This window comes from Melanotaenia boesemani, chromosome 6 (genome assembly GCF_017639745.1).
Source record: "Melanotaenia boesemani isolate fMelBoe1 chromosome 6, fMelBoe1.pri, whole genome shotgun sequence".
NCBI lineage: Eukaryota > Metazoa > Chordata > Actinopteri > Atheriniformes > Melanotaeniidae > Melanotaenia > Melanotaenia boesemani.
The window spans coordinates 29,153,893-29,180,863 of NC_055687.1; the positions used below are offsets into that span (position 1 = coordinate 29,153,893).

The 26,971-nt window shown below is 38.5% G+C and overlaps 1 protein-coding gene across 3 annotated transcripts in view; it reads left to right on the plus strand.

The window, feature by feature from the left end:
• The first annotated feature begins 551 nt into the window (after positions 1-551).
• Positions 552-26,971, plus strand: part of LOC121642044 (zinc finger protein 236-like) — a 67,348-nt gene continuing 40,928 nt past the window's right edge. For all 3 annotated transcript variants that reach the window (XM_041988511.1, XM_041988514.1, XM_041988512.1), the window contains exons 1-12: positions 552-650; positions 1,706-1,845; positions 5,786-5,950; positions 6,033-6,211; positions 8,191-8,321; positions 9,267-9,439; positions 18,685-18,807; positions 23,587-23,760; positions 24,592-24,769; positions 24,883-25,155; positions 25,701-25,904; positions 26,131-26,260. In XM_041988511.1, coding sequence (XP_041844445.1) covers positions 599-650; positions 1,706-1,845; positions 5,786-5,950; positions 6,033-6,211; positions 8,191-8,321; positions 9,267-9,439; positions 18,685-18,807; positions 23,587-23,760; positions 24,592-24,769; positions 24,883-25,155; positions 25,701-25,904; positions 26,131-26,260 — 1,922 coding nt within the window. In that variant the 5' untranslated portion in view covers positions 552-598. The remainder of the gene's footprint in view (positions 651-1,705; positions 1,846-5,785; positions 5,951-6,032; positions 6,212-8,190; positions 8,322-9,266; positions 9,440-18,684; positions 18,808-23,586; positions 23,761-24,591; positions 24,770-24,882; positions 25,156-25,700; positions 25,905-26,130; positions 26,261-26,971) is intronic.

Genomic DNA, 26,971 nt, shown 5'->3' on the forward strand with positions numbered 1-26,971 from the left:
AGTAAAGTCAATTTATAACATGCCACATCTGATTGATGTAGTTTTGAAAAAAAATCAACAAGATCTTGTCTGTACCCATTTTTTAGTTTAAGCAAATATTTTAAGATAATGTCAAACTTCTCAAAGTCTGATACTGTGTCATTGGTGAAGATGGCTTTAGCATGTTGTCAGTGATATGTATTTTATTTTAATACATTGTCACTGGTAATCGATGAGAAATATCATGTAGACCTACTCTGTGGCACCCTTTCTTCCTTGAACTGTTCCTGTATCTGAATTGTCTCGTTGCTGTTTATGGGCCAGTGCTTGCAATTATTACTTATTATTTTAAATAGTCTTTTTTTATGTATTTTTGTTTTTTATTTATTTTTATTTTTATTAATGACTACATTTTGCCCCACATTTCCTCATCAGAAATAGATATAAACTTTAGTGTCTAGAAGTACTAAATACTAGAAGTACATTGAACCAGACAGTAGATGTCTCCCTTGTCCGTGCAGATGTGTGTCTTCACGGGCTCGTTGCTTTCTACAGATGACCGAATCGCCATTTTGAAAAGCAAATCGTTCACAGCACACCCGTCTTGAGTACTGGAACTATGCCGCGGGGCCGGCCTCGCAAACTGAGAGTTAAAAGCAACGACGAAACAGGTAACAAGTACCAAAAGGCAAGGAATAAATAATACTGATTATGTGCTATCCAAATAACCTGGTATAATTTTGTCAAGCACCCCCGTAGCTTGAATATTAACACTTCAATGTAGTGTATATAGTCCCCGGATATGGTATTGCGGGTGGGCTTTGCTTTGTACGGCGAAGGAGTGATTGAGGCGGAATGATATTAATAACGTTTCGGTGGCTCTTCTTATTGGCTTCCAGTCTAAATTGGTGTCCATGCGGACAGGAGCGGTTCTGTAGTATACCGTTACTTAATGTTCGCCCTTTACACATAACGTTAGTTCAGGAGTAAATCGTTGTTAGCTTGTTGTTGCTAACTAGCATATTTTGCTACCGTTAGCTCTGTGGCTAACACGCTGAATTGTTTGCCATTGTTATTTTTGTTCGGAGAAGCATCGTAGCGAAGTAGTCTGTGCAAATAGAAATAGATGTGACAGGTGGATGAAGTTTACTTGGTCTTGAAGAGACATGACTTAAATATTTGTTGAAATGCCTTTATATTACATTTAGCCATCAATGTAGTGCAATATATAGCACGTATTTGAATATATTAGCGTTCTAATTTGAGTGGTACATTACCACGTGATTCCAGTGTTTGATGACAGCGAAGTGGACACAACCCAGTATCATGAAAAATAAATAAATTTAAGTACGACTGTATTCTTTAACCAAGCCCCAGTGTCCGAAGCACTGGCAGCGACTATGACAGCGGAGATGGGTGTGTGATAACCAGCTGTTGAAACACTAATATAAAGTTTTATCAGACGACATGAACTCAAATTCAGTCTGTTTTATATACATGAAACTGGATGCATTTCAGCATAATTGTATGCGTTCAGATCCTAATATGTGCAAACGCGTTTGTTCTAGACTTTAAAAAGGCAAAGATGCCAGTGAAAACAGCCTTGCCACCAAAGAGAGTGCTGCAAGATGCACCACATCATATCAGCTTCACGTATTCTCTGCAGCAGAAAGCCCCTTGAAACACATTAAGGCACTCATGCCTCACCTTTTGTACCTCTCATCAGATGCTGAACCCAGTGAAACTAAGGCAGAAAGTTTCAATGATGGAGAACTCAAGGATAAGAAGTGCACAATATGCTCCCAGATCTTCACCACAGACAGCCAGCTGCAGAAGCATCTCAGAGAACATGAGATCAATGATAAGGTAGGTATAACGCAGATGTGTCAGCAAAGCATCCCCAGTCTCCCATATCAGCATCTTTTCACACAATAAGCAGACGATGCTCAGGATATTTTATGAGTCTGTGGTGGCCAGTGCCCTTTTTTATGCTTTTGTGTGCTGGGGCAGCAGACTGAAGGCGGCTGACACCAACAGGGTCAATAAAATGATCTGTAAGGCCAGTCATGTTGTTGGTGCGGAGTTGGACTCTCTGAGAATGCTGTCCAAGCTAAGAACTATACTGGACAGTCCTTCCCACCCTCTCCACAACATGCTGGACAACCTCAAGAGAATGTTCCACAACAGACTCCATAACTCTGCACTGAACCAGAAATTCCAGGCATAACCATTAAATATTTATATATTATTTTTATATATTTATTTTTGTATTTCTGACTCTGATTCTGTGATTATCTGTCACCCGTATCCACCCAGGATAATCACAGTTTTATCATTAGTCTATTAAAAGCTCCAGGGCTTTCTCATGGTTGTCCTCATTATGCTGTGTAAAACAATTATATTCATAGTTATTTAGTAATTGTTGATTTTCCAAAATGTTTACTTGAATTAAATGTGGCTGAGCACAGATGCTTTTACATGTATTCAAGCCTTTACTGGAGCAGAAGGCTGGATCATTAAGGAAATTGACCTCTCAGAGATTACTTATGCAAAACGAAGGCGTGTTGTTTTGTGGAGATGAAGGAAACTTCGTCTGACACGTGAGTTTAAAGCAGATGAAGAATGGAAATAGGCCTGATGTGAAACCAGCTGTGGGGGATGATGTTTCAGCTACAGGCGAAGCAGGAGATACCCTGAAATTTCCACCTCAGCTTTAAAGCTACTTTAGATTAGATGTTGTTGTCTGTGTGGCAGGCTCAACTTCTGTCTCTTTTCAGTCACACTATTTAGATGCAGCTGCTTCCAAAATGTCTAGAACCAGCAGCTTGGTGGACATAGTCTATTTTTTCTCCATTACTATTTTTCTTTCATTCGACATTCAGCAGAAATGATTCCAGAATCTGTTTGTATAAAATTTCTCTCCCTCGCCCACATTTTTTGGAAATTGATCACATTAATAAGAGAATCCATCTATTCCTTCTGACATGCTGTGTATCTGTTGCTGTTGCAACCTGTGTTCGACCAATCAGAGTCATTAACTTGCAACTTGGGGCTTTAGTTATAGCCAAGAGGAATTCCTAAAGAAGTAAATGTAGTTGCTACATTGACAGATGATCAAAGAAACACAGTAAAAGCTTGATTTGACTGCAACAGGACTTTGGTTCTATGAACCTTCTTTACTTGATATGTTTGATTTATCTACCGCACATCAGACAGTGATGCTTCCTGCTCCGTAAGGGGGGATGTGTCTGCTACGCTTTTACATCAAGTGTTTCCCACCTCGGCCTATCTGTCACAGCTCTTTTAATTTGGTAAGAAGTTTGCATTTCCAACATTTCAGGTTTTGTCCCCGTTGAAGAGTTTTTCAGTCTTTTCTTTTTTATTTTTTAAAGTAGTACATAAAATGCTTGAAAAACATTTTTTCAAGCTCTGATAAAAGCCAGAGTACCACTGATGGGGTCATACTCTTTGAAGAAAGTAGCTGGAACAACTGAATGCATTTACTGAAACGTTATGAGCTGATGTAACTTGATGTCTTGCAGCCTGCAGCAGCCTGACGCATCATTTTGAGATCATGATTCAAATGAAATGCCACCGTTTAATGATCCTGATCTATGTTCCTTTGAAAGTCTGACCTTTTAGTTTGGATTTTCTTTTTAAGAACTCCAACTCTTAATCTGCTTAAATGTTTTTACTTTTCTTATTAAATTTAAGCTTTTTTTTTTTTTTTTTTGCTCACAATAAAGCAAAAAGTTTTCTGTAACTCTCCAAAACTGCATCTCTTAATCTCACTCTCACAACTTCAAAGAGCCCCAGGATACTGTGCAGAGCTCTTGTACACATGAAGTACAACTAAAACAAATTGCAACATCCCACTTAATCTAACGTGAGAGATGGCAGAGGCTGCTGCTCTTTCCTGTGCTGCACCTACTCTGCACACAGACTGATATTATCCATCCAGCTAGAGACGTTAGTTTGGTGGAAATTAGTTTGTTTTGGCCTTGCCACTCCTGGCTAGAGTTGTCCGTGTTCGTGTGTTACTCTCATATAGATTTATCCAAGATATTTGAATCTTTTAAAGCAGGTGCGCTGCACTTCCTGCCTCGGGGAAGACAGCTGCTGTGCTCTGCTGGCTCTCTTTTTCCATATTTATAAATTTTGTGTGTGAAATGTCGGCTCAAATTCTGAGCTTTGTGTTTGCTGAGAGTCTCCATGCTTACGACATGTTTGTGTTTCTGTGAGTGGTGGTGATGTTACAGTTTGTGTTTCTGCACACATGAGGGCGAACCCCAGTATCGTTTCTGTGTTTAGGAATTTACAAGCACAGAATTGGAAATGTGTGAAAATATTAATTCTGGTCAGCATCCAGTCGATCGGCGTGTCTCTAAATTGATTTAATTAATTATTGTTCTTGTTTAACTGCAGGTGTTTCTGCATTAATATCACCAGTCTGGTTTATAAACTCTCCTTCTAACAAGCAGTTTACTGGCCCTTTGGATTAATTACCTGATGCAGATCTTCTGAGACTAACATTTCACTGACTATCACAAGTCTGAATATTTGTCTGGTTACCTTTTACCCCAGTTTAGCCAAAGCAGCTCCAGTGCTTGTTCAGATTTGGTTTGGTTTTCCACAGTCAGAACCACCACAAAACCATGGCATTACATTACTTAAATGTCTTACCTTTCAAACTGATGTCTTCATATCATCAGTCTAGTTTACGAATGTTGTTTTAAACAACAGTCAGTGTTTATAAATGGTGCAACAAACAGGAATTATACAAGCTGTATTTATAAACACTAGCTGGTGATATTTGCACATGTAGCTGCAAAAGTGATTTATAAAATTCAGCTACGTGGCACCCGATGCTGCACAATGATAAACGTTCACAAACACGACTGCCTGTTAAACGTAAACAGCAGGAAAATAAGAGGAACTCTGAGTTTATGAGCTTCCGCCATTACTTCTACTTCAAGTCCAATCCAATATGTATTTTTGTCTTTTTATCTTGGATTGAGTAGACTAAACACTACAGTAGTTGTTGAATTTTTAGATATGGCTGAAGATGTTGCATAATGTGATTGGTCTGCATGTCCCCCCTCCAATCCCTGCTGTAAAAGTTTATCTGCTCTAGGCCACATAAAAGTTGGTTGAAGGGTGCCAGCTTTGTTAGCCAAACCTATAAAAAAAAACACTGGTTTTAAGTTCGCCTCTGACTCTATACCAGGACTGTAATGGTTTTAGTGGGGAAAAAAGTCCCTTAAAATCTTTTAAGTTAACTTTATTTTTTACCAACTGTTGAAAGCATATTTTTTTTTTATTTTTAATTTTTTTGGTGCATGCTTTCCATCACATGGCTAAAGGTCTTTGCTCCATTTAATAATGAAAAAAAAAGTTAAAAAGTAGGAAAAGTTTCCTCTTTCTAGCTTTAAAAAAATACAGAAAGATGAACCCTGTAGTTGTTGACCATTTCATTTTAAAGGACTCTGTACTTAGATAGATTTTTTCCAGGTTGAAGAGCCATATCCTCGGGGTATTTCAGTCTAAGACTCACAAGAGCCAGCTTTGTTCTCAGCTGTCACCAAATTTCAAAGTGCAATAGAAATTGATTTTGGAGTACCTTCTGCCTCATGAGGAATATTGTTTTTATGCCTCCTGCTAATGTCTCAGACTGTTTGGGTTTATTTTTCTACCCCCATCTTCTATCCTCCCTTCCCAGTAGAAATGGCAGTGAAAGTATCAGGCTGATTGAGGAGCAGACTTTTAGTGTGTCTACTCTGTTCTTTACCTTTTCCTTTCTTTGCAGCCTCATCGCTGTGACCAGTGCTCACAGACATTTAACGTGGAGTTCAACCTCACACTACACAAGTCAACACACACCACCTCCGACTTCACCTGCCCCGTTTGCAATAAAAAGTTCTCCCGCATCGCCAGCCTCAAATCCCATATTATGCTGCACGAGAAGGAAGAGGTAAACTTTCCTGTTCTGCTTTCATTGTGTTTAACAAATAACGTTTTATTTCCTCTTATGTATTTTGCTTCTTTTCATACAGAATCTCATCTGTCCAGAGTGTGGAGACGAGTTTGTGCTTCAGAGCCAACTGTCTCTGCACCTGGAAGAGCACCGGAAGGAGCTCTCGGGCATCAGCGTCTACACCTGCAAAACCTGCGGCAAGGAGTTCAAGACGTCTGCTCAAATCAAGGAGCACATGAAGAGCCACATCAAGATCAGGTGAGAGGCTGGTCTGTTGTTTTCGACTGAGTCCAGCAGCGTTTGTAACTGCACTTGTCATTAGTTTCCACTGCCATGTTTGAGTCACATGTAGAAGTTCTCATCAGAAAAAAAGTGACTTTAAAAAGCAAAAAAAAAAAGAAAACGATGTTTATTAATCAGGTTTTATGGCAACCACTTCATGAACTGCATCTGATCTGGCTGTTTCCAGTCTGAGTTGGCAAACAATCATTTCACATGACTGACTGACATCTTTTCATGTTTCATGATTCTACATTTTCCTCTGCAGGATGTTCAACACGGTTTTTATTTTTCTTTTCTTCTCTGTTTGCCTTCTTCTGCTGAACTATAGCTGCTCACTACAGTGTGTAGCTCATACTGCCACCATCTGGCGACACAGTAGGTGGTATTTATTTAGTAGTGACAATATACATTAATCAATAAATAAGTTAAAAGGAAACATACATTAGTCAGAAGGTTCAGTAGATTCTTTACCAGATATTAGCAAATATCCAGTAAAGAAAAAAAAATCCTAAATTTTGATTCACAAATTAAAAAATTCTACCTCATATGGAATAAACAGTAAAATCAGCAAAGCAATGATTTTGGATAAAAATACACCAACAGTGCCAGTTCTTCACACCACATTAGAATGAATAAAAGGATGACAGTAGCCTGACTAATGTTGCCTTCACACCTGGAGTGTGGGATTTGGGGATGATTTCAATTCTGGCTCCCATGTTTACAGACTTGAGCCTCCACGCTGGCTGCATAAAATAAAGGCATCAGGCACAGCTCAGGCTGGGCTGCGGATATATTGATTTTTGAAGTTGCAGTTGTACAGGCAGCTGCACTAGAAAGATTACTGGCACGACTACACCAGTGTGAAGCCGGTGTCACAGTGTGGACTTGAACTGATGTGATGCTCTGAAGTAAAAACAGTAGGACTGTAGAAGTGTGAGATAATATTCTGTGGCTGCTTGTGTTGTTGTCCAGTGTACTGTATAGTTGTAGGTTTTTAAAATAAAGCAGCTTTCACAGATCTGGTGTTATTGTCATGGAATCCGAAGGACATCTTTAATAGAAAAAGTTCTCCTCAGATGTTAAGTTAAATCATCCATTGCACACTGTTGTAATAAAAAGAATTACTGTGAAGTCCAGGTATTGTTGAGCATTTAAGCAACACAGTACAATGTATTTAGACTTGAATACCACCTGTTTCTCGCTGTCAGATTAGTTCAGACTTTTTATCAGCTCTGGAAATGCAAACAGAACATAAAAGTCCTCAAAGTTATGCAATCCACAGAGAGCTTTTCAGTTTTAACCACAACAGTTTGGTCTGAGCGTGGCTGATAACTACATGTGGACAGTCTGTCTGGGTGCTCAAGGAAACAAAGGTTAAAAAATTTCTACAATCCCACTTATTTTCAGGCAGGTTTTCAATAGCATTTAGCATGTAAGCGCTCAAGCAATCAAATCCAAGGACGTCCTGCTGTTTGCAAAACCTCAGTAGCTCATTATACCCATAACAGTAAAACCAAGGTTAAAAAAAATAAAAGGAGTCTTGCAGCAGCCATTTCAAAAGTGAATCTCCAGGTTATTTCATGCTTCATATCAGAACTACACTTTTGAAAATGGACTGTACTTCGAAGATATCTAGCCTTAGCTTATCGATTTCTGACTTTCATGTTTTTCTAATTGTTATTAATGGTGTTGGCTTGTGATCTTAAAATAAAAAAAATAAATAAATTGCCTTAAAACATTAGTGTTTTTGTGTACTATAACAGTTCTGGTTAAAATAAAGTTTGTGAATTCCTCAAGCACAAACGTTTGGTTTAAATGTAGAATATGTATCAATCATTAATCCAAAGGTAACAGAAGTACCAAAAAAAAGTAGAAGTAAAGATTTTAAAGTGATTTGCATGGTGGACGTTTATTAATAAGATAATTAGCATTTCTTGTGTTTACCTTCTCCCCAGGCCACTCTCCTCTAGTTCCAGAAACTACAAGAAAAACATAGACCGCAGTGGGTTTACAAACAGCTGCCATCACTGTGGGAAGGCTTTCAAAAAGCCCAGCCAGCTTGTTAGGCACATACGAATACACACAGGTGAGTAAGGACCTCTGAAATGGGATGTTGTGTTCAGGATGTGGGGATCTAATTCATGCACATTCATTTTTAGAGAAACAAATGACAATGTCAGAATCAAAAACAATATGGTACTGTGACATAAACCACTTGGTGGATTGGATCAATACTGGCACCAAGTTGAAACTGAAGGAGGGAGATTTTGCAGGTGGGTGATGAGTAATACTGCCAGAAGCAAGAAAGCTGCCAGTTTGACTCAAATGGAGGATTTTAGTGCTCTCTAAATTGAAATCTGGGCAATTCTACAAGCATGAGTCGCACATTTGTCCCTCTGATGTGGACTCTCTCCCTGACATCACCTTCTCCTGAGTGGCTGGCTCTGTTTTCCCCACCAAAACTGAAAAACTGTATACAACTCATCTCTCATCTGTCATGCAGAGGGGATGTGTGGGTAGCATCTAAATACGCTGTTTAAATTCTAATGCTCTCATGTTGCTCTGAGATTGTTCAGCTGTCTGGGTTGAGGGTAATGTAACCAGCAGCTTTTATCCACATGTTGATTACACATCATCCACATGTTAATTTGTTTGGCTGGCTTGCCGGTTGTATGACTAATGGGGGATGACGCTGATTCCACTGTGCTCTGAATCTCAATCATCCTGTAAGAGGAAGAGATGGGGAGTCGCTTCAGGGACCATACACACTCTCAAAGACACAAACACACTTGTTGTTCCACTTCAAACTTTTGAAGAGAGAGATTTTATTTGGTTTCTGCTTCATTTATTTTTAAAAGTTCCATCTGAGATTATGATGGTATTTGTGGTGTTGTGTGTAAAATTTAATATATTTATCTTGGTATTTCGGTAATATCTTCTCACATTGCTAAGTTTGTTTAAATCAAATGAAGCAGCAGAATGAGAGCAAAATGCAAACCTTCAGTCTAGTTGACTGTGTCCTTCCCTTTAGGTGAAAGACCTTATAAGTGCTCACACTGCAGCAAGGCTTTCAACCAGAAGGTGGTGCTGCAGACTCACATGGTGAGACACACTGGAGAGAAGCCTCATCTCTGCATGTTCTGCCCTGCATCCTTCTCACAGAAGGGGAACCTGCACTCCCATGTTCAAAGGGTTCATTCTGAGGTAACGTCACACTTTCCCAACTTCAGAACATTGTTCCTTTAATTCAGCCTCTCCTGTTTCTCATCTGTTTCCTTCTTACCACCGCCCATGTTTATGTGACATCTTGCTAGGGGGCGATGCCCTTGTGTTGTTTTCATCAATGTTCTTTTTATTCTTAAATCCATCCAAGAGCTGGCCGGCAATTCTTGTTCCATCTTGCATGTCCCTCCGTCATAACAGAGAAATCTCGGATGTATTGGGCTTGTCATGCCGCGCTTGCATTAACTGCAATAAGACTATTAATACAGTTAATTATATTAATTAGTTGCCTCCGGTAAAGCCTTATTTTTGACAGCCTTAGTTATAATGTTAAGTCACGTGAATAAGTGGAATGAAGTAAAACTGTACAGACACTGCAAGATGGACCAGTTTCCATCCTGGGCAACATGCTTGACGTGCATGCTCTACCCCAACAAGGATATGAGCCCTCGCTGCTTTTGTTGAATCTCAGTAACTCACAGGTCCAACGCCAATTCCTCCCCACTGCCCTTGCTCTATGTTGAGTTAAAATGCCCTTAAGTGATCAAGAGGTGGTGGTCATCTGGTCCTTTAAATGTGGCTTTGGGGGCCTTGATCCCAAAAAAGAACAGATTCTCTTTGGTTTTTATGTTATTTTAAAAGCATCATACTTTTTATGACCTGGAACTATAAACAGTTTTTGCCCGGCGGGTGTGTATTTTTTGAGCGCTCACACAAAAGTGGGTGAGCATGTTGCGCTGATTGTTGTTGAATTGAATTCTAACTCAGTGGTGTTCTGTAGGTTGAGGCAGGACAGAGCTACTGCTTCATCTACAAGCTCAGTTTGCTCATCTTAGCTAGCTAATCTCAAGCTAATTACTTGTTTGTTTCTTTTTTTTTTTTGGTTTATAAATACTTTTAGACATCCCCTTATATAGATGTGTTCTCAAATTCTTGTTATTATGAACATATAAACTCAAAATGGACCAAATAAAAAGGCCCATAAAGAAAAATTAAGGAATATAATATTATTGTATTAATCCCCAAATCAAAAATATATATTTTCTATATGAGAGGGAATGATTCATGATTTTAAAGAAAGTAAATACAGAAAAGAAACAAACATATTTTAATTAAAACAGTAATTGTAACACATCATAGTTTAAGGCTTTTTATTTCTGTGGGCATGAATGATCTCCTGTATCTGACCTTATTACAATGGAGCTGAAGAAGCCTCTGACTGAAGACCCTCTGTTTGATCACTATATTGTGTCGAGACAATTTTGTTTTATCTCTTTTGTTTCAGCTTTCTTTAAAATGCTAAAAATATTTGAATATGGCTTGCAATGTGAAGCAGAAAGCAGAAAAGCAGGAATAATAAGAATTACCTCAAGGCACACTACTGATTTGTTCACATGAATAGTTCAGTGTCTCATACAGAATGGAAGAGAGAGAAAAGGGAGCACGAAAGAAAGCCTAAGACACTGATGCGGCTTAGAGACGAACACGAAGAGAGGAGAGGGAGAGTACTAACAAATTACATCACTGTGTTTAGTTCAGGGAAACCTTCAAGTTGGTGAAAAACAACAAAATGCAGCCTAAAGTAAGAATAGGACAGTGGTTAAGTACCCCCTTATTTTGAAAATAATCCGGCCCCTGAACAGAGGAGGTAATTTTTTTTAAGCTGCCACTTGGCTGCATAAAAGAGGCAAACATCTGTGAGGCAGTAATTCCGCTTCTTACTGTTTTCCGGGTGGTCTTTGTACACTAACTGCCCCCACCCACCCACTGTAAATTACCAACCGTCAGGCTTACAGCTTCTTACTTTCAGTGCAACTCGACGCTTTATCATACTGTTTGACTCACATAAAGGAAATCAGGCAAAATTGTGCTTCTTTTTTCCCTCATTTGTTTTTGCCTGCTTTGTAACCATTTCAGGACAGCCTATTTTTTAAAAGCCCCTGTGATTTTTTCAACCTAATTAATTCCCAACTTTGGTCTTTTAACAATACTCTGTCAGCTCTTCCTTTAACTGTGCTTGTGAGGTCAAAGGAATAGCACAGTCCATCCATCCAAGTTTCCCATCAGATAAGAAACTCTATTGAATGAGGATGTTCATTTTGAACTAAGGCCTGTTAACAGGTTGGTAGCGGTGGTACTATCTCCTGCTTGATGGCCACTTTCAATAATGTGGCTAAAGGCTGAACTGATTCAGTTCCCTGTCAGCTGGATTGTAAAAGCAGCACAATGATCTCCAGGTGAGGTGCACTGGGTCTCCCATCAGCGAGTATGGCACAATGGCCACAGCTAGCACATTTTAACAAAAAAGCTAAAAGAGTATAAAGGACACTTTTGTGCCTGCACACCAAGCCCCACACTAATCTTGTTCACCATCCTGTGCCAGCTATGAATTGCATTAGCCAGATTTTTTTCTTATTTTTTTTTTTTTGGCTTCAGTGAGTGTACACCTTTTGAAAATTGGAGCCAAGGAAATCTAAAATGTTTGTCACCGTGATCTATTCAGCTCTGTATCCGTAAAAGCTGTTTTGTAGAGGCAAGGCAGTGCCTTTTATTTGTTTACTTTTTTTTTTTTTTTTGTTATTTTCCCTTTTCTGATTTAAATAAAATGTACAATATCAACTTGTTAAGCTGCTATACCAATAGACTAATAAAGATAAAGATGAAAGTGGTTATTATATATAGATACAGGAACATTTTTTAATAGAAATATTAGCTCCAAATTCACTGTGATGAGAACTAAACAGGTCAGGTGAAATCCACTCTGAAGGGGTCTACATTTGCTTTATTTTGTCTTGTCTTGTCATGTTTAAAAAATTTAAACAAAATGTCATAGAACAATTTTTTTCTGTGGCTCAGGTAATTAATTGGCATCTTTATTTAATTCTCATCTTTTTTGCTTGTTTTTTTACAAAACTAAAATTGAACAAGCTCAAGTGTGTTTGAACAGCAGGCATCATGATTTTTATTCCACTAAAAAATATTTACTAAAACCTGCTAATGGGACGAGGTGACTGGTTTCTGGAAGGGCAAACAGCAGAACCATGTGAATAACACATTTCTTTTTCACAAGTATGCTTCAACTCTCTTGCTCCAGATAGAATTTAAACTTGTGACATAGTGATTTAACTACTGCAATGTGCTCAGGCGTTATTAGCTTTAGTATTTCAGAGCATATTGAGGGGTCAGGCCATTAAAGCTGTTTCCTGCTCCTTCCAGGCATGTTAAGACAATTTACATTTTGTTTCTTAATTGCCTCTAAAACCTCAGTTGAAAACCGGCCATTCCTTGTAGTTTACTGCGTGTGAAGCAAATAAATAGTAAAAGGTCACCTAGATTACTTTCTGCTCTTAAGGTTGCTCTCTTTATCTTATGCTGGATCTTTTCTGCATCTTGTTTTGGCTTCTGCACTGCCTGAAACCATGGCAACCACGTCACAACCTTCCCCCAACGGTGTGGCTTGATTTCTACAATACTTGGCTCAAATGCCCTCTCACTGTCAGCATAGTCAGTACATCTTCTTAAAGAAGGTCATGCTGATGTGGTTGCAGTTTATTCTTTAGCCAGATATTCTTTAAACTAAAACAGCTGCTATAATAAAACAAATGCAGAGAATATGAAATACAAAGCTTTTTCTACAGTTTTTTTGCACAATATCCTTATTTATTGACTTTATTTAATAAGATTTAGATTAAGTTTTTATTTCTGACAATATATTTTATATTTGCTTTATTTCTTCCTATTGCATCAGCTTTCTCCATCTATCCTTAAAATTAATTTCTTTATTTACATTTTACAATTATTGTTTTACTTTAACTATTGTAGCTTTGTCTTTTAGATTTATTTAAAAAATATGTTATTTCCTCTTTGCATTTTCTTACTTTTTCCACAAGCACATTTAATAACCTGTTTTCCTTTTACACCTATCTACGTTTTAACATTTCATTGTACCTTTTTGCTGTAGTATGTGAAATATAAATTTCTTTCACATACTGTAGATTAAATATTCCATACTTTACTTTTGTTTGTATTTAAATTAGATTTAGTAATCATGGATCTTTTCTCACTGCACAAGGTAATTAGGATATTATCACAAAAACATTTTATAAGGCTCTGTCTTGACTATTTTACACAAGTATTTTTTTTTATTAAAAAAAAAGTACACGTCTTCTCAAAGCTTGGTTCGTGTTTTCTTTTTTGTTGAAAGTTTCTAACTGAAATGATCTAGAAGTATCGAAGTAGCAGCAATGACAAGACTTTGTGATAAATGCTACTGCTAAATGCTAGCTGTACATTTTTGCTAAAGCTCCTTAATGCAAAGAGATTATCTTCAGCCTTCCTTCCTTTTAATTTTCTCTGATAGCATGGAAGGTATTTAACCATCTTTTGTGGTATGAAAGAAAGTAATTCAGGTCCACAAATTAGGATTATTTTTTATACAGACCATTGATAAAGGATAATAAGTATGAGTAGCATGTCTCTCACTTTTGTGAAAAACGTTGATTAAAACAGTTCTTTTACATTAACAACACTGCTACAAGATGCTTCATACTGTATTACGGCTTATATGGTAATTTTATGTAATATAGCATTCATGAAACAACATAGGAATGTTTCAGGCAACGCATTAAATTTTTTTTTAAATTTATATATATATATTTTGGCATATCGTGTCTGTAGTTTCAGCACAGCAGATCCAAATCGGTGTAAGTGCAGATGTATTGTTGTTGCAGCACTGTGTTCTTGTCCTTGCACATTTCCTTTACCATCCCTCTTTAACTTCACAATGTTTGACAGCCTGGTCAAACATAGTCTGTAGCAGAAATTATTATTATTATTTTATTTTTGACCATTCGACCATACTCAGTGACTGTTTGAATTAAGTTTGTTCCTTAGTTTTCAAAACAACATACCTTTACTAGTGAAAAATATGAGTTGTATATTTCACATGATTACTTTGTTTAAATCTCACAAAACTTAATTCACTGAATCAGAAATTTAATTTTTAAAATTCATAAATCCTTAAGATTTCTCAAAACCTGCATCTCTTAATATGATACATATAGATGTCTGACATGCATGTAAATAATGCTATTTTAACACAACTAGCTACTGTGGTGCTACCTGAGTCAAATATGCTTTATTATTGTAAGATAGTTGCAATAATGTATGACTTGAAATTCCCCGAATTTGGCTTTATGTTTTATATATATTCTTGAATTTTTGACAAACTCCTTGAAATGCTTTCTTCAATTACACTTCACCTGACTGTGATTGTTGCTCTGTGCCTTTTAGTGTTGCTGTTTAGAACAACCATAAACACTTCAGTGGCTTTGGACTGCTCCTTCTAAGAGCTATTTTTCATGGAGTGCACCCTGGTCAAGTTTCTACGGACACTTCAGCTACAGAATCAGGTGGCAGAAATGATTTGTGGAGCTTTAGGTTCCAACAGTAATCATCCTACGTTGTTGACCAGCTGTCTTATTAACAGTTTTCTGAGGCCATTATATGGCTGAGTTAGGTGACTGTTTCTCTAACTCCTGGAAATCTAATGTGAGTCAGAGGTGAAAAACGAGCCAGGGTGTCGATTTCAAGATCTCTTTAGCTCGATTGTTGAACTTTTGTGTCTAGGGGTGATTTGGTGAAAATGGGTGCTGTTATATTCTCCTTTTAATTGATATCCTGTCCCTGAACTCATCATGTCATCTTGCATATTAAGCAGTTACATTTCAGTAGATGCTGTTTTAGTTTGAATTTAGACACACATCTCCTTAATGTGCCATTTTAAACTTTTTTTTTAACTTGCAATTGTCCGAAAATATCAAGAAAAGTTACATTTTAAGCTAATTTATAATGTTTAACAAACCTGATGTTTTCTCAAATTTCTAGAAATCCCTTAGTGTCTCTCGTGGAGTTCTGGCTCAACTTAAACTAAGATTAACAGCATCAGAACACAACCTCCTGTGCAAAATTTTCTCACAATGTCTTTTTCCATTGTGGCCATTTCCACTCATAAAATGGGCTGTTCTAATGTTCAGCCTTCTTTTCCAGTCCTTCTCCCCTCCAATTTTTGACAGTTTTTGTGTCCAACCACTCTCTCCTTACCATTTGCTTGGCTTTTTTGTCCACTCATTGCAACCCACTGCCACAAACCTACCATTAAGGCAATGATGACACCTGACTGAGTCTCTGCCTTCTCAGACCATCGCCCATCAAGCACATCCTTTTCTATCTCCTGAGTGCGCCCACGTTACTTTAAAATCTTACCCAGTTTCCTGTGAGCAATGTACCTTATACAATGTTCCACTTCACCATCTTATAGAAAACCAGAGAAACCTTTGTTTTTAAATGGTGTGCTCAAAAGCTTCCTTACAAATCCTGCATCCACAGTCACTTCAGGTTGATGTTGAGTTTGGAATAGACTCTGTTTTCAAGCTTTTGTCTCTTGCATCTCACTTACATACTATTGTGGGATTTTAAAGATGGAAACTTAACCTCAAAAATCTGAAAAACAAACAAACAAACAAAAAAACAAAAACAACAAACAAATAAAAAAAAAAACAAATGTCCTGGGAGTGTTCTCCCATGCAGAAAAGTCAACACAGCTTCCTTCCTATTTTAAATTCAGTGGCGGTCGTAGCTGCATTAAATTGATACGATTACAGAGATTGACAGGCTTCACAAACAAGGAAGGAAACTGCAGGCTTTGGCAAACATTTTGTCCTTTGAAATTTATAGTTAATATACATAAACATTACACTTGAGGTGTGACAGGAAATATAACTTTACTGCAGAGAAATTACATAAAATAATGTGTCAGAGCCACCAGGTAATCATATATTACAAAATAACCTTTTCTCCAACATATGAAACACAAAGTGCACACTCTTAATTTCAATGTTTTATTTTTTATGACATAATGTACAAAAAAATATGACATATTACATTGTCAGTAGGTAGTTGAACCACCTTTAGCCACAATTACCTTAAAATAATATGTTTTCTGGAGGTTTATTACACCGTTGATGAGGAATTTTTGAATGAATTTATCATTTGGGATGAACTTGCGGGGACTTCCCTTCAGACAGAGAATTGACTTTACCTGTAAATATCTGTAAAATGAGGACTTTAGAAATGGCCTCACATTTGATTGATTAACAGCAGACAGTAGATGATAGAGATGTTGAGGTTGGTGAACTGAAGCAAGATTTTTAAAAATGAAATCAGGAGACTGCTGATGTATTTATTCCTCTTTATACCACATATTAAAGATGCACTCTAAGATAAATATTTAGATCAGCTGTGTTATTTAGGAATCGTTACCAATTTCAGTTGTAAAGTACAGAAGCCAAGTTAAATCATAAATCAGATTTCTCTGTTGTTAACAAGTCATTCTGCCACCAAAGCCCTGCCCTTCTGAGCACAAAGAAGCATCTGTGATGCTTATGCACATCTGAAGCACCTGAACACATGGACTCTGACGCCTGGAAGCAAGTTGAGTGACGGCTCTCCCACAGTCATGCTCGACATCATCAATATGAGTCCAAAGCACAACTTTACAAAACCCAAGTACCTTAAATAAGTATATAACTTGTGTTTATCTGTTAACCCCTCTTTTTAACTGCTGACAAGGGGCATAATGCATTATTTATTTATCATTTTTTTTAATCAGATATATTAATTCTGTCTGTGTTGATCTTGTTTGTTGGCATGGTTCAAGCTGCTGTACAGCGGGCTAATTGCAATGCATCACCATTCATGAGATGCTTTGTATTGATCTTTTGTTAAATATGTGAAGGGGTGCAAATGAGCCTCCATGGATGCACACTTCCAGGTGGACTGTGATTTGTGAAGAGAATTGCACAGAAAAATGTTTTATGAATCTAATGTACCCTATTTCAGGCTTTTATGTGCCAGTGGGCTGTTAAGGCAGAGAGATATTAGGACTCTTTATTTTTTATAATTTGATACAAAGTCCTAAAATTTTCTGCACAAAATGTCCTGCATGAAATATCAGTGGCATGCTAAGGTCAAAATAACATACGAATATAACACAACATTTTTCTTGCAAACCATGAATTTACAGCTCTTTCCTTGCAAGCTAGTACCGGTTTAAGTACTTGGAGTGGGTGTGTCTAAATTAAAATCCGTCTTCCAGCTTCAAACTACCATGCAAACATAAATTTGGACATAAAATATATTAATAACCTTTGAAGCATACTATTACTACATGGCAGACCATACAACTTGGACTGACAGCTGGTACTGATCAGTTTTTTGGGACAGTCAGGATGTGAGTCATGTGTTAAACTAACTCAACATGATAAAACCTGAAGCTAAAAATCTCGCATATGATTTTTGGTTCTAATTTTTAATCATACAAAGCATTATTTAGTCACTTCTCCTAAACTATTGGCTGCTGTTGAGCAGTAAGTGCTTTGACCTCTTACTTCCAAAGTAAATCAAATGCAACATGGTTTGCTGGAGATAAAAGTTTAGAAAGGCTGAGTAAGTTTCCTTGGAGTTAGGAATGTGGAGAAGAAATCCACTGAAAATCTGAGCCACTTACTGAACGACATGTTTTTGGACACACACAAAGTACCAGAGTTTTGTATTTGCTGAGCTTTTGAGCTCGGCTTGACTTTAAACGCCTAAGTGTGAACTCTCAAATACAGAAAAAGTTCATTTTTAAGTGTGGCTCACACTATTTTACAAATGGTACCCAATTTCTTTGCCCAACTGGAACAAATCACAAGGAAATAATGTATTTTTGAAGTCATTAAAAAGCGCAAACAAGAGGTAAAGTTTAGCATTATTTACTGTTTTCCCTGAAATCTTTGTTCGCTTGGTTCATTTGGCCTCAGACACATGATATACAACTTTTCCTTTTTATGCAGGACTACTGAACTTTGGCAGATTTTCTCACTGAGATGCCCCCTAACGATGGCTGGTTTGGCATCCGTACTGTAGAGCGTCAGTGTGTTATCTAAATGAGTCAGAAGCATGGAGGGTTGGGAAGTTATGCAGTGTTACTGACGACAGACCAAATCAAAACACGCAAGGTGTACAATATCTGCCAATCTATGTGTTTTAAAGGAAATTCAGAATCCAGTACTCCGTAATCTTCTCAGTAGTTGATTTGTATTCTAACAGCAAAGAGGGCTGCGGCTCTGAATCCATATGTGGTAAAACAAATAAAATGTAGCTGATGTGTTTGTGTTCTATTACAGACCAAGGGGGTACCTCTGTTCCGATGCATGGACTGCAGTTGTGTATTTAAGAAGCTGGGGAGCCTGAATGCCCATATCAGCAAGATGCACATCTCTGTGATTGAGGTCCCCTCCAGCACTCCGGTAAGAGAGCAGCCTGAAGAAAAGGCAATAAAACAAGATTGTCACACGTTCTTGGTCTAACATCACCTCTGAGAATATTCAAGTGGCCCAGGTCTGTTGACACTGCTGGATAGAAATAATGAGGCACAAAAGGGTTCTAGCCACAGAATTAGATTCTTCAGTGTCTGGTTGTACACAGAGAGAAAAGAAGAAGTTATGGTACAAATATTTATGAAGCAATGCTTGTGATGGCAGCATTTTGGGGTCGTATTCACCATTTTGTAGCAACTGTTCCTCTTTTTACTGACATCTGGGACCAGAGAAGACCAGCTGCTGAACCTTTGAGAGAGAAATGAACTCATTCTTGTCTGATATAGGAATCATCTTTGCTATATTTTGCATTTCAAGAAGCTTTTCTGCCTTTTAGCATTAATGGTACCTTTCCAGATGGGACCATTGCCCCCCTGTACCATTAGAAATGCAGACTATTGAACTGCCCACAGATAAACCTTTAAACTAATGAAGTAAATAGGTCTCCATGATTTAAAGATTAAAAAAAGCAAACAAAACAAATGTTGACTCTCCTGATAATATAAAATTATTCCTCAATATCTCATTTTAAATGAGCTTTGGCCCGGGGAAGAGGGGCATCTGTTTCTGGATCATTTCTTCAAATACTCCTTAGCTTGGGTTTGAAAAGAGCTCCAATCTGCATTTATGAATTTCACAGCAAAGTTATTCACAGTCAGTGATTTTGAGTCAGTCAGGCGCTTTTTGAGCCCATGCAGTGATTTCCACAACTGAATTATACCTGTTTTTAATGCAGGGCTGCCTGAGGGCCTGAAGTTATGTAAAGCACTTTGAATAGTCTTGTACATGAAATGTGCTATACAAATAAATTTGCCTTATTGCACTGAAAGTTATAAGTTCTAAAGATGATGGAATATTTTCCGGAATAAAATTCTGGAATTGCTTTACAATTTGTAGATGCAGTTTTTACCAGATTTCCCATCTTTACTTCTGAGACACTCTTTCTCCCTAAGGTGCTCTTTTTTATATACCCAGTAATAATACTGCTTGCTACTTATTAGGCCCGAGCACCGAAGGCGGTGCGAAGGCCTGTTGTAATTGCTCCGTTTTTTCCTTATTCTTCTTCTTCTTATTATTCTTCTTCTCAAAAGTAAATCGCATGGTAGGGGACCTGAACATGCGTGAAAACGCGCCTAGTTTTGCGTACCCCCCCAAAGGAATGCGTAAATTTACGTATTTTGGGGTGCTCGGGACTGTTCGGGCAAAATTGAATGAGTGCGCCACCTATTTATGATGCCCCGCCACTGCACGTCATCAGTCTTTATAAAAATTGCTACATGTATTCTAAATGCTCGGGCGAACAAAAAACCCTCTTGGAGCAACAGCCTAAAACCAACAGGAAGTCGGCCATTTTGGGTCAAATTCGCCATTTTGGCGTTTTACTGAAATTTTCAAAATCTATCTCCTCCTAGAGATTTCATCATAACGCTACCAAAATAGCTCAGGATGTTCAGAAGGCATGTGTCTTTAAAAGTTATTGAAAGTTTTCTAATAGGAGAAAGGGCATGGAGGGGGTGGGGCCTCAATGTTTGACGTCTCGCCCTGAAGAACGAAAGTGATATAACTTCCACATAAAACAATATATCTGAACCAAAATGGCCATGTATGATGCCAGTCCCACCCTGAACACATCTACATGTCAATATTTGGGTTATGAATTGGCCACGCCCCCTGGCGACAGTAAATCATGGTTTTTACTCAGAGAGCCACTTATTTGAGGTTTTGAACACAACCAGGTCCAAACTGGGTGAGACAGCAGAAAACAAGTTGGTGATGACATCCAGTGAGAACTATTGCTCTACACTGCAGGGCGAGACCGTGGCGCCATGGCGAACTTTGATAAGACGCCATGACATCATAAATCACTATAAATCCCTCAATTCTGATCCAATCCCCATCAGACTTGCAGGGATTAATCAGGGTCCGGCCCTGAACAGATCCATATGACCAATTCCAGACAAGCCCTAAGCCCCGCCCACTTCCAACAGGAAGTGCTTTTTTTCAGACGCAGGGGTCCATCTCCTCAGGAATAAAACGTGCACACTTGAAAGTACTTCACAACAGGTCAAACCCTTTCATGATACCACAATAAAAATCTCAAGCTCCTTCGCCAAACGTAACCATGGCGAATAGCGGTCCGACGCCATCAAACAGGAAGTACTTGTAACTGACCCATTGTACTGCTGATCTACACCAAACCTGGCAGGGAGGAGCGCGGACCAGCCGAGAACTCAGCCACATTGACATATGTTGGAAAAATTGCAATATGGCTCTATAGCGCCACCTACAAATATTTAATTGATCATATCTGCCCACTACATTGACTGATATGGCTGAAATCCAGTATATTGATAGAACTTGGAAGGATGTACAAAAAAGCCTCTTGGACCTATATGATAACTTCAACAGGAAGTCGGCCATTTTGAAAAAAGTGTCATTTTTGCGGTCATCTTTGCATGTTTCTTTGCCTTGCATTTGAACGAACTCCTCCTACAGATTTTATCGTATTTACCTCAAACTCAGTCTGAACACTCCAGAGGCATGCGTGGTCAAAAGTTATTGAAAATTTTCTAATAGGAGGTGGCGTTCAGCGGCGGCGCCTCATCAAGTTTTGATGTTTCGCCAACAAGCACGGAATCTATTATTTCTGCAATACAACACTCATTCTGTACCAAACTGCATATATTTCTCTTCACTTCCATGCCGACCACATCTACAAGTCCTGATGTTGTCATCTGGACATTGCTCAACGCTGCATGGCGAGACCGTGGCGCCATGACAAGGTTGGATAAAACGCCATGACATCATTATTGAGTATAAATCCCTCAATTTTCATCCAATCAGCATCACACTTGCACTGATTAATCAGAGTCTGCTTCTTAACAGATATATGTAATTACTTCTGGTCTTGGCCTAAGCCCCGCCCACTTGAAACAGGAAGTGCCTTTTTCCTGCAGCAGGGTCCCTCTCGTCAGGGATTAACCTCACACACTCTACAGTGCTTCAGATCAGGTCAAACCCTTTCATGATATAAGAGAAAAAAAACCTCAAGATCCTTCCTCAAGCAAAACATGGCAAATGGCGTCCACCGCCATGAAACAGGAAGTACTTGTAACTGACCCAATGTACTCCTGATCTCGACCAAACTTGGCAGGGAGGACAGTGGTCAGGCCTGGAACTGATTCAAATACACATATGCTGGTAATATGGCTCTATAGCGCCCCCTATCAATATTTAGTCTATCAGCTCCACCCACTGCTTTGAACGACATAGTAAAATGTGGCATATTTATATAACATGCCAGGACAAACAAAAAAGCCAGTTCATGTCCTGATGTTCTCAACACCATAGCCCTGGGAAAAGGAAGTCCCACCATTTTAACCCTTTATCCTCTGTATAACTAATTCTAACTCATTAATATCATCCTTCATGAACTCATGGTTGAAAATATGACTGACTTCTTACAGCATCATGATTAAAATGGCTTCCTGTGATGGTTTAAATCATTCGCCATTATACAGGAAGTGGCACTAACCCTGCTGTCAGTTGACCAATTGAGCTAATATTTTCCTGTTCTCATTAGAGTTCCAATCTGAACATGGTTGTACATTAAAAGAACTTTACCACCACCTAGTGGCCACGTGGAATTTTCCTCTTGATGAAATCATGCTCCAGATTGTGGGAATTCAACACAGTTTGTAAGAAACAAGGTCATGAATGCTTCAGATGTCATCACTGGACAGGCTGACGTGCAAGTTGATCTTCTGATGAGGAAAATCACCTCTTGATGGAGATAAACTCTGGAAGAATGGGTATATGGCTGTGGGCAAGAGAGGCTGTGTTGCTGGAGGGAGGCTCTTGGCCGATGGGGCGGTGCAATAGGCCGAAGCGGCGCCAGAGGTGCGAGGGCCTCCAACGCTGCTTGCAGCTTTAATTTAAATTTGAGGTTGCATTTTTTTTCTCTGTATTAAACAAGGTTCGGCCCTCTGTTAGTACTCAGTTTCTGTAATTACTTTGGAGTTTTATCTAAGATAGCTGGAAATTTTAACTTGCACCCATTGGTTTACAATATTTCTGTATTTGTATATAATTCTCACCTTTGACATTACTTCATTCCTCAGGTGAATTTAGTTTATTTGAAATAAACAAAACAAAACAAAAAAAGGTTATCTTTCTCTTTACTTCTGGAAAGTGATGCTGTATGTTTTCCACTTGCATTTTAATGCTTCCATGTACCTCAGTGTCAAAACTTTAAAAGCTTTAACCATTGCCATGGAGTAGTCTAGCGTGCCTTTTGCCAAATTTGACATGACATATGGGCTTAATGGCAGCATTAAGCTAGCCAGGGTATGGTAGGAATAATTTAGCCTAGTGTGGTCTTTAGTAAATTATCATCCTGCTTTTTAATTTATTTAGTGATGTTAAATTATCTGCCACATATCCACATGCAGATTAACCCTGTATATGTAAACCTAACTCCTGTATACCTGTGGTTATTTGTCACCCAAGTCTAAAAGTGTCAGTGAGTCAGACGTGCACAGACATCTGACATTCTGTTCAGTAATACTCCATCCTTTGCTCATTTTTTGCTGTAGAGAGCACTTCATAAAGTCAGCCTTCAAATTCTGACCTTTTGTCACATTGCTCATCTATTATCATTATTTTTTTTTCACCTCTTCTCCCGCCATTACTTTGCCTGTTTCACTATAGGAGACAGAGACACCAGATCACACTGCAGGGGGTTCAGAAGGAGGCGAGGGGGTGACAGATGTCATCCAGCAGCTTCTAGAGCTATCAGAGCAGGTCAGTGGGGAGACAGCTCAGCCTCAGCCTCCAGAGCCAGCTATTACCATGGAAACTGCCATCAACCAGGACATCCTGCAGGTTAGTTAAAAAAAAAGAAATCACACATCCAAGATCATGATGATGCAGAAAGAAGAAAGAACGAAAGGGGACTCATTTTTATATTACTGGAAAAAAACAGTGGGCATACAGTGATGTGTCTTCATTATAACTGGGTGGGCGAAATAATGTCTTTATCTGTAGACAGTGGCGTCAAACAGATAAAAAATGGGTCAGTTTAGAACACAAAGTTAGTGGAGCCATTTAAGTTTAAATGATTTAAACTTTTCTACTTGACAAACCTTTCAAGTGCAAACAATTCTTCAGAAATGGAGATTAAAAGAGGTGTTTTCTATAAACTTCCTAAAAAAAAGCCTTTGAAAGGTTGCGTGTTGTAAAACCGATGAGATGCTCTGTCAGCCTGCTTTCCTCCGGTGAAAGTGTGGTAAAATTTTTCACTGTAATCGAAACACCTATTCAGAGGAAAGAGGACAATGTAATGAATTTCCACCAGAAAGCTTTATCAATGGGCATGTCAGCAGAGTTGAAACGGCCTCTTCTCGACAACATGACAGGATTTGATTACCACTGAGATTTGGATTTGGATCAAGGCTATTTTTTACAGGTTTCACACTATTTCAAGTCATGCTTGAAGTCCTTGAATTAAACAATGTTACATTTTTATGATTGGAGTTTATTTTCTTAAAAAAAAAGAAAATATATATATATACAATGTATTTGTGTGTATATATATATATACACACATATACATATATATATATTTTATTATTTTACATATTTATTTTATTATTATGTTATGTTATGTTTATTATTATATATACATATTTTTTGATGGGTTTATTATGTCTGCAGCAAGCTCTGGAGAACAGTGGGTTGAGTGTTGTCCAGCCACAGAGCGAAACCACATCCAATGAATCGCAGACTCACAACACTGAATGTGCTGCCGCAGAGAGCAAAAAAGTTCAGGGTCCAGACAAGCCAGTCAGGGAGAAGAAGAGGAGTATTTTCAAGAAACCCATACAAATGCCAGGTATAACATAAAGTTATTTGTTAGTATGAATAAATTAAGTTGGATTAAAGTGCATTTTAATCCAGTTTATTTATTTTAATATTCATAACAATAATTTTTACTTCCCCACCCAGGCTCCATCAGGGAGGAGGACGGCGTTCGCTGGCACGGCTGCCCGTACTGCTCCAAAGAGTTCAAGAAACCCAGTGACCTTGTTCGCCACATCCGCATCCATACCCATGAAAAGCCTTTCAAGTGCAAACAGTGCTTCAGAGCTTTCGCAGTAAAGAGTACCCTCACAGCACATATGAAAACGCACACTGGTATCAAGGCCTTTGAGTGTCGTTGTTGCCTGAAGAGCTTCTCCACTTCAGGCAGCATGAAAGTACACATGCGGCTGCACACAGGTGAGAAGCAAATCAGTAGAACAATAATTTCTCTTGATTGACTTTCTCCTCATGTAAAACTATACAGCTGTTCATCGTGACCAGTAAAAGTTTAAGTTAAAGGTCTTTATAAGCCTCTAGCATTGTGTTTAATTATTTTTTTTTTATGGAGGCTTTCATCATTTGGGATTTTATTGATATACATGAAAATACAGCAATGGTACTGCAGCTAGCTCTTATTTGCATTAATGTGCTTACAATATTTTTCCATATGCTTCTGCTTTGAGGTAATGTTTTTTTTTCCCCTGGGCATAAACATCTGCATCATTGTAATAAATTAAAACTGCAGCACTTTGATTTTGATGTGCATCTGCATTCATTTTCATCTTTAATGGCCGTCTGGTAGCACTCCCTATGTTAAACATGTACTGTAGCTCACAGCTAGACATGTTTGCAGCTGCATTTCTCACTAAGTGTTGTCTCTCAGTGTTGTTCGTACACTGTAATTCGGTCCAGTTTTCAATTACAGTATTACAAAAGTGCTGTTTTTCTGCTCCTTTTCTCAGGTGTACGTCCTTTCCCCTGCCCTCACTGTGACAAGATATTCCGCACATCAGGTCACAGGAAAACTCACATCGCCTCTCACTTTAAAAGCTTGCAGCAGAAGAAGCAGAAATTTCCACGGAAAACCAACAAAGGCAAAGTGTCCAAAAGCAACCTACCTTTGCATGACATCCCCTTACAGGAGCCCATCTTCATCACGGATTATGGTAAAAGCACTTGTTGACAATCACATGTATGAAAATATGGGGTGGTATCACACCTAAGATCAAGATAGTAAACAAGAACTTTTCTGTTTATATTGAGCTGGCGTGGAATTCATTTTGCCATTTAGCTGATATTGATGTTTCTTATCATGTGCACACAAAACGAAATATCTTTTCCCACACATTTCACAAGACCATCAGTCTGATGCCTGCATGTCACTTTGAACAGGTCTCGTCACATCCCAGAACTCCCGCCTGGCGTTTCAACACTACCTGGACGTTAGCAATGAGAGACCGTACAAGTGCCAATTCTGTAGCAAAGCCTACAAGAAATCAAGCCATCTAAAGCAGCATGTCAGGTAATATAGAGGTTTTTTTTTTGTTTGTTTTTTTTTCTTTTTTTAATCAATTGCAGTTTTAAAACTATACTGGTAGTAGAAGTAGGCATTCAAGGAACGAAAAAGGACCAATTATAGGGCCTTGTGGGACACCATCCATCACAGAAGATGCTTGTTCTGTTGATCAGGAATTACTTCAGCTGGACTACAGCTCTTATTTATTTATTTATTTATTTTTTTGAAAGGTCACAAACACTCAAATCTAACCCATAATAGAAAAACAGTTAAAGCCTGGTACACACATAACGATATTTGGACTGTTTTTGTCCTGATTTTGCCTCTTCCCGACCTCGGACGGCAAACACCCGATCACCGTGAGATTTCCCTATAATAATTTGGTCTGTCGTGTGTTACGAGCCGATTTGTCCTGATACTCCGCTCCGAAATGAGTCGTAGCCGACAATTTGGAACATTGAACCGATTTCTGAAGGACGCCGAGGATTCATGCATTGTGACTGCGTGGGTGGTACGTGGAACGTAATGTAGCCAATCAGAGAGCGAGCTGGCTGGGGAGCAAGATAGTAAATAAAGTCTGTGTTCACGCCGTCTCCAGTCTGTTATTTTTTTCAGTTCTGGCTTTTTCTGTTAACAATAGTCCTAAGACCACCATCATTCCCTCATCCTATATTTCCCCTTCCATGCTGCGTGTTTTTTGATTGTTACTATGATTCT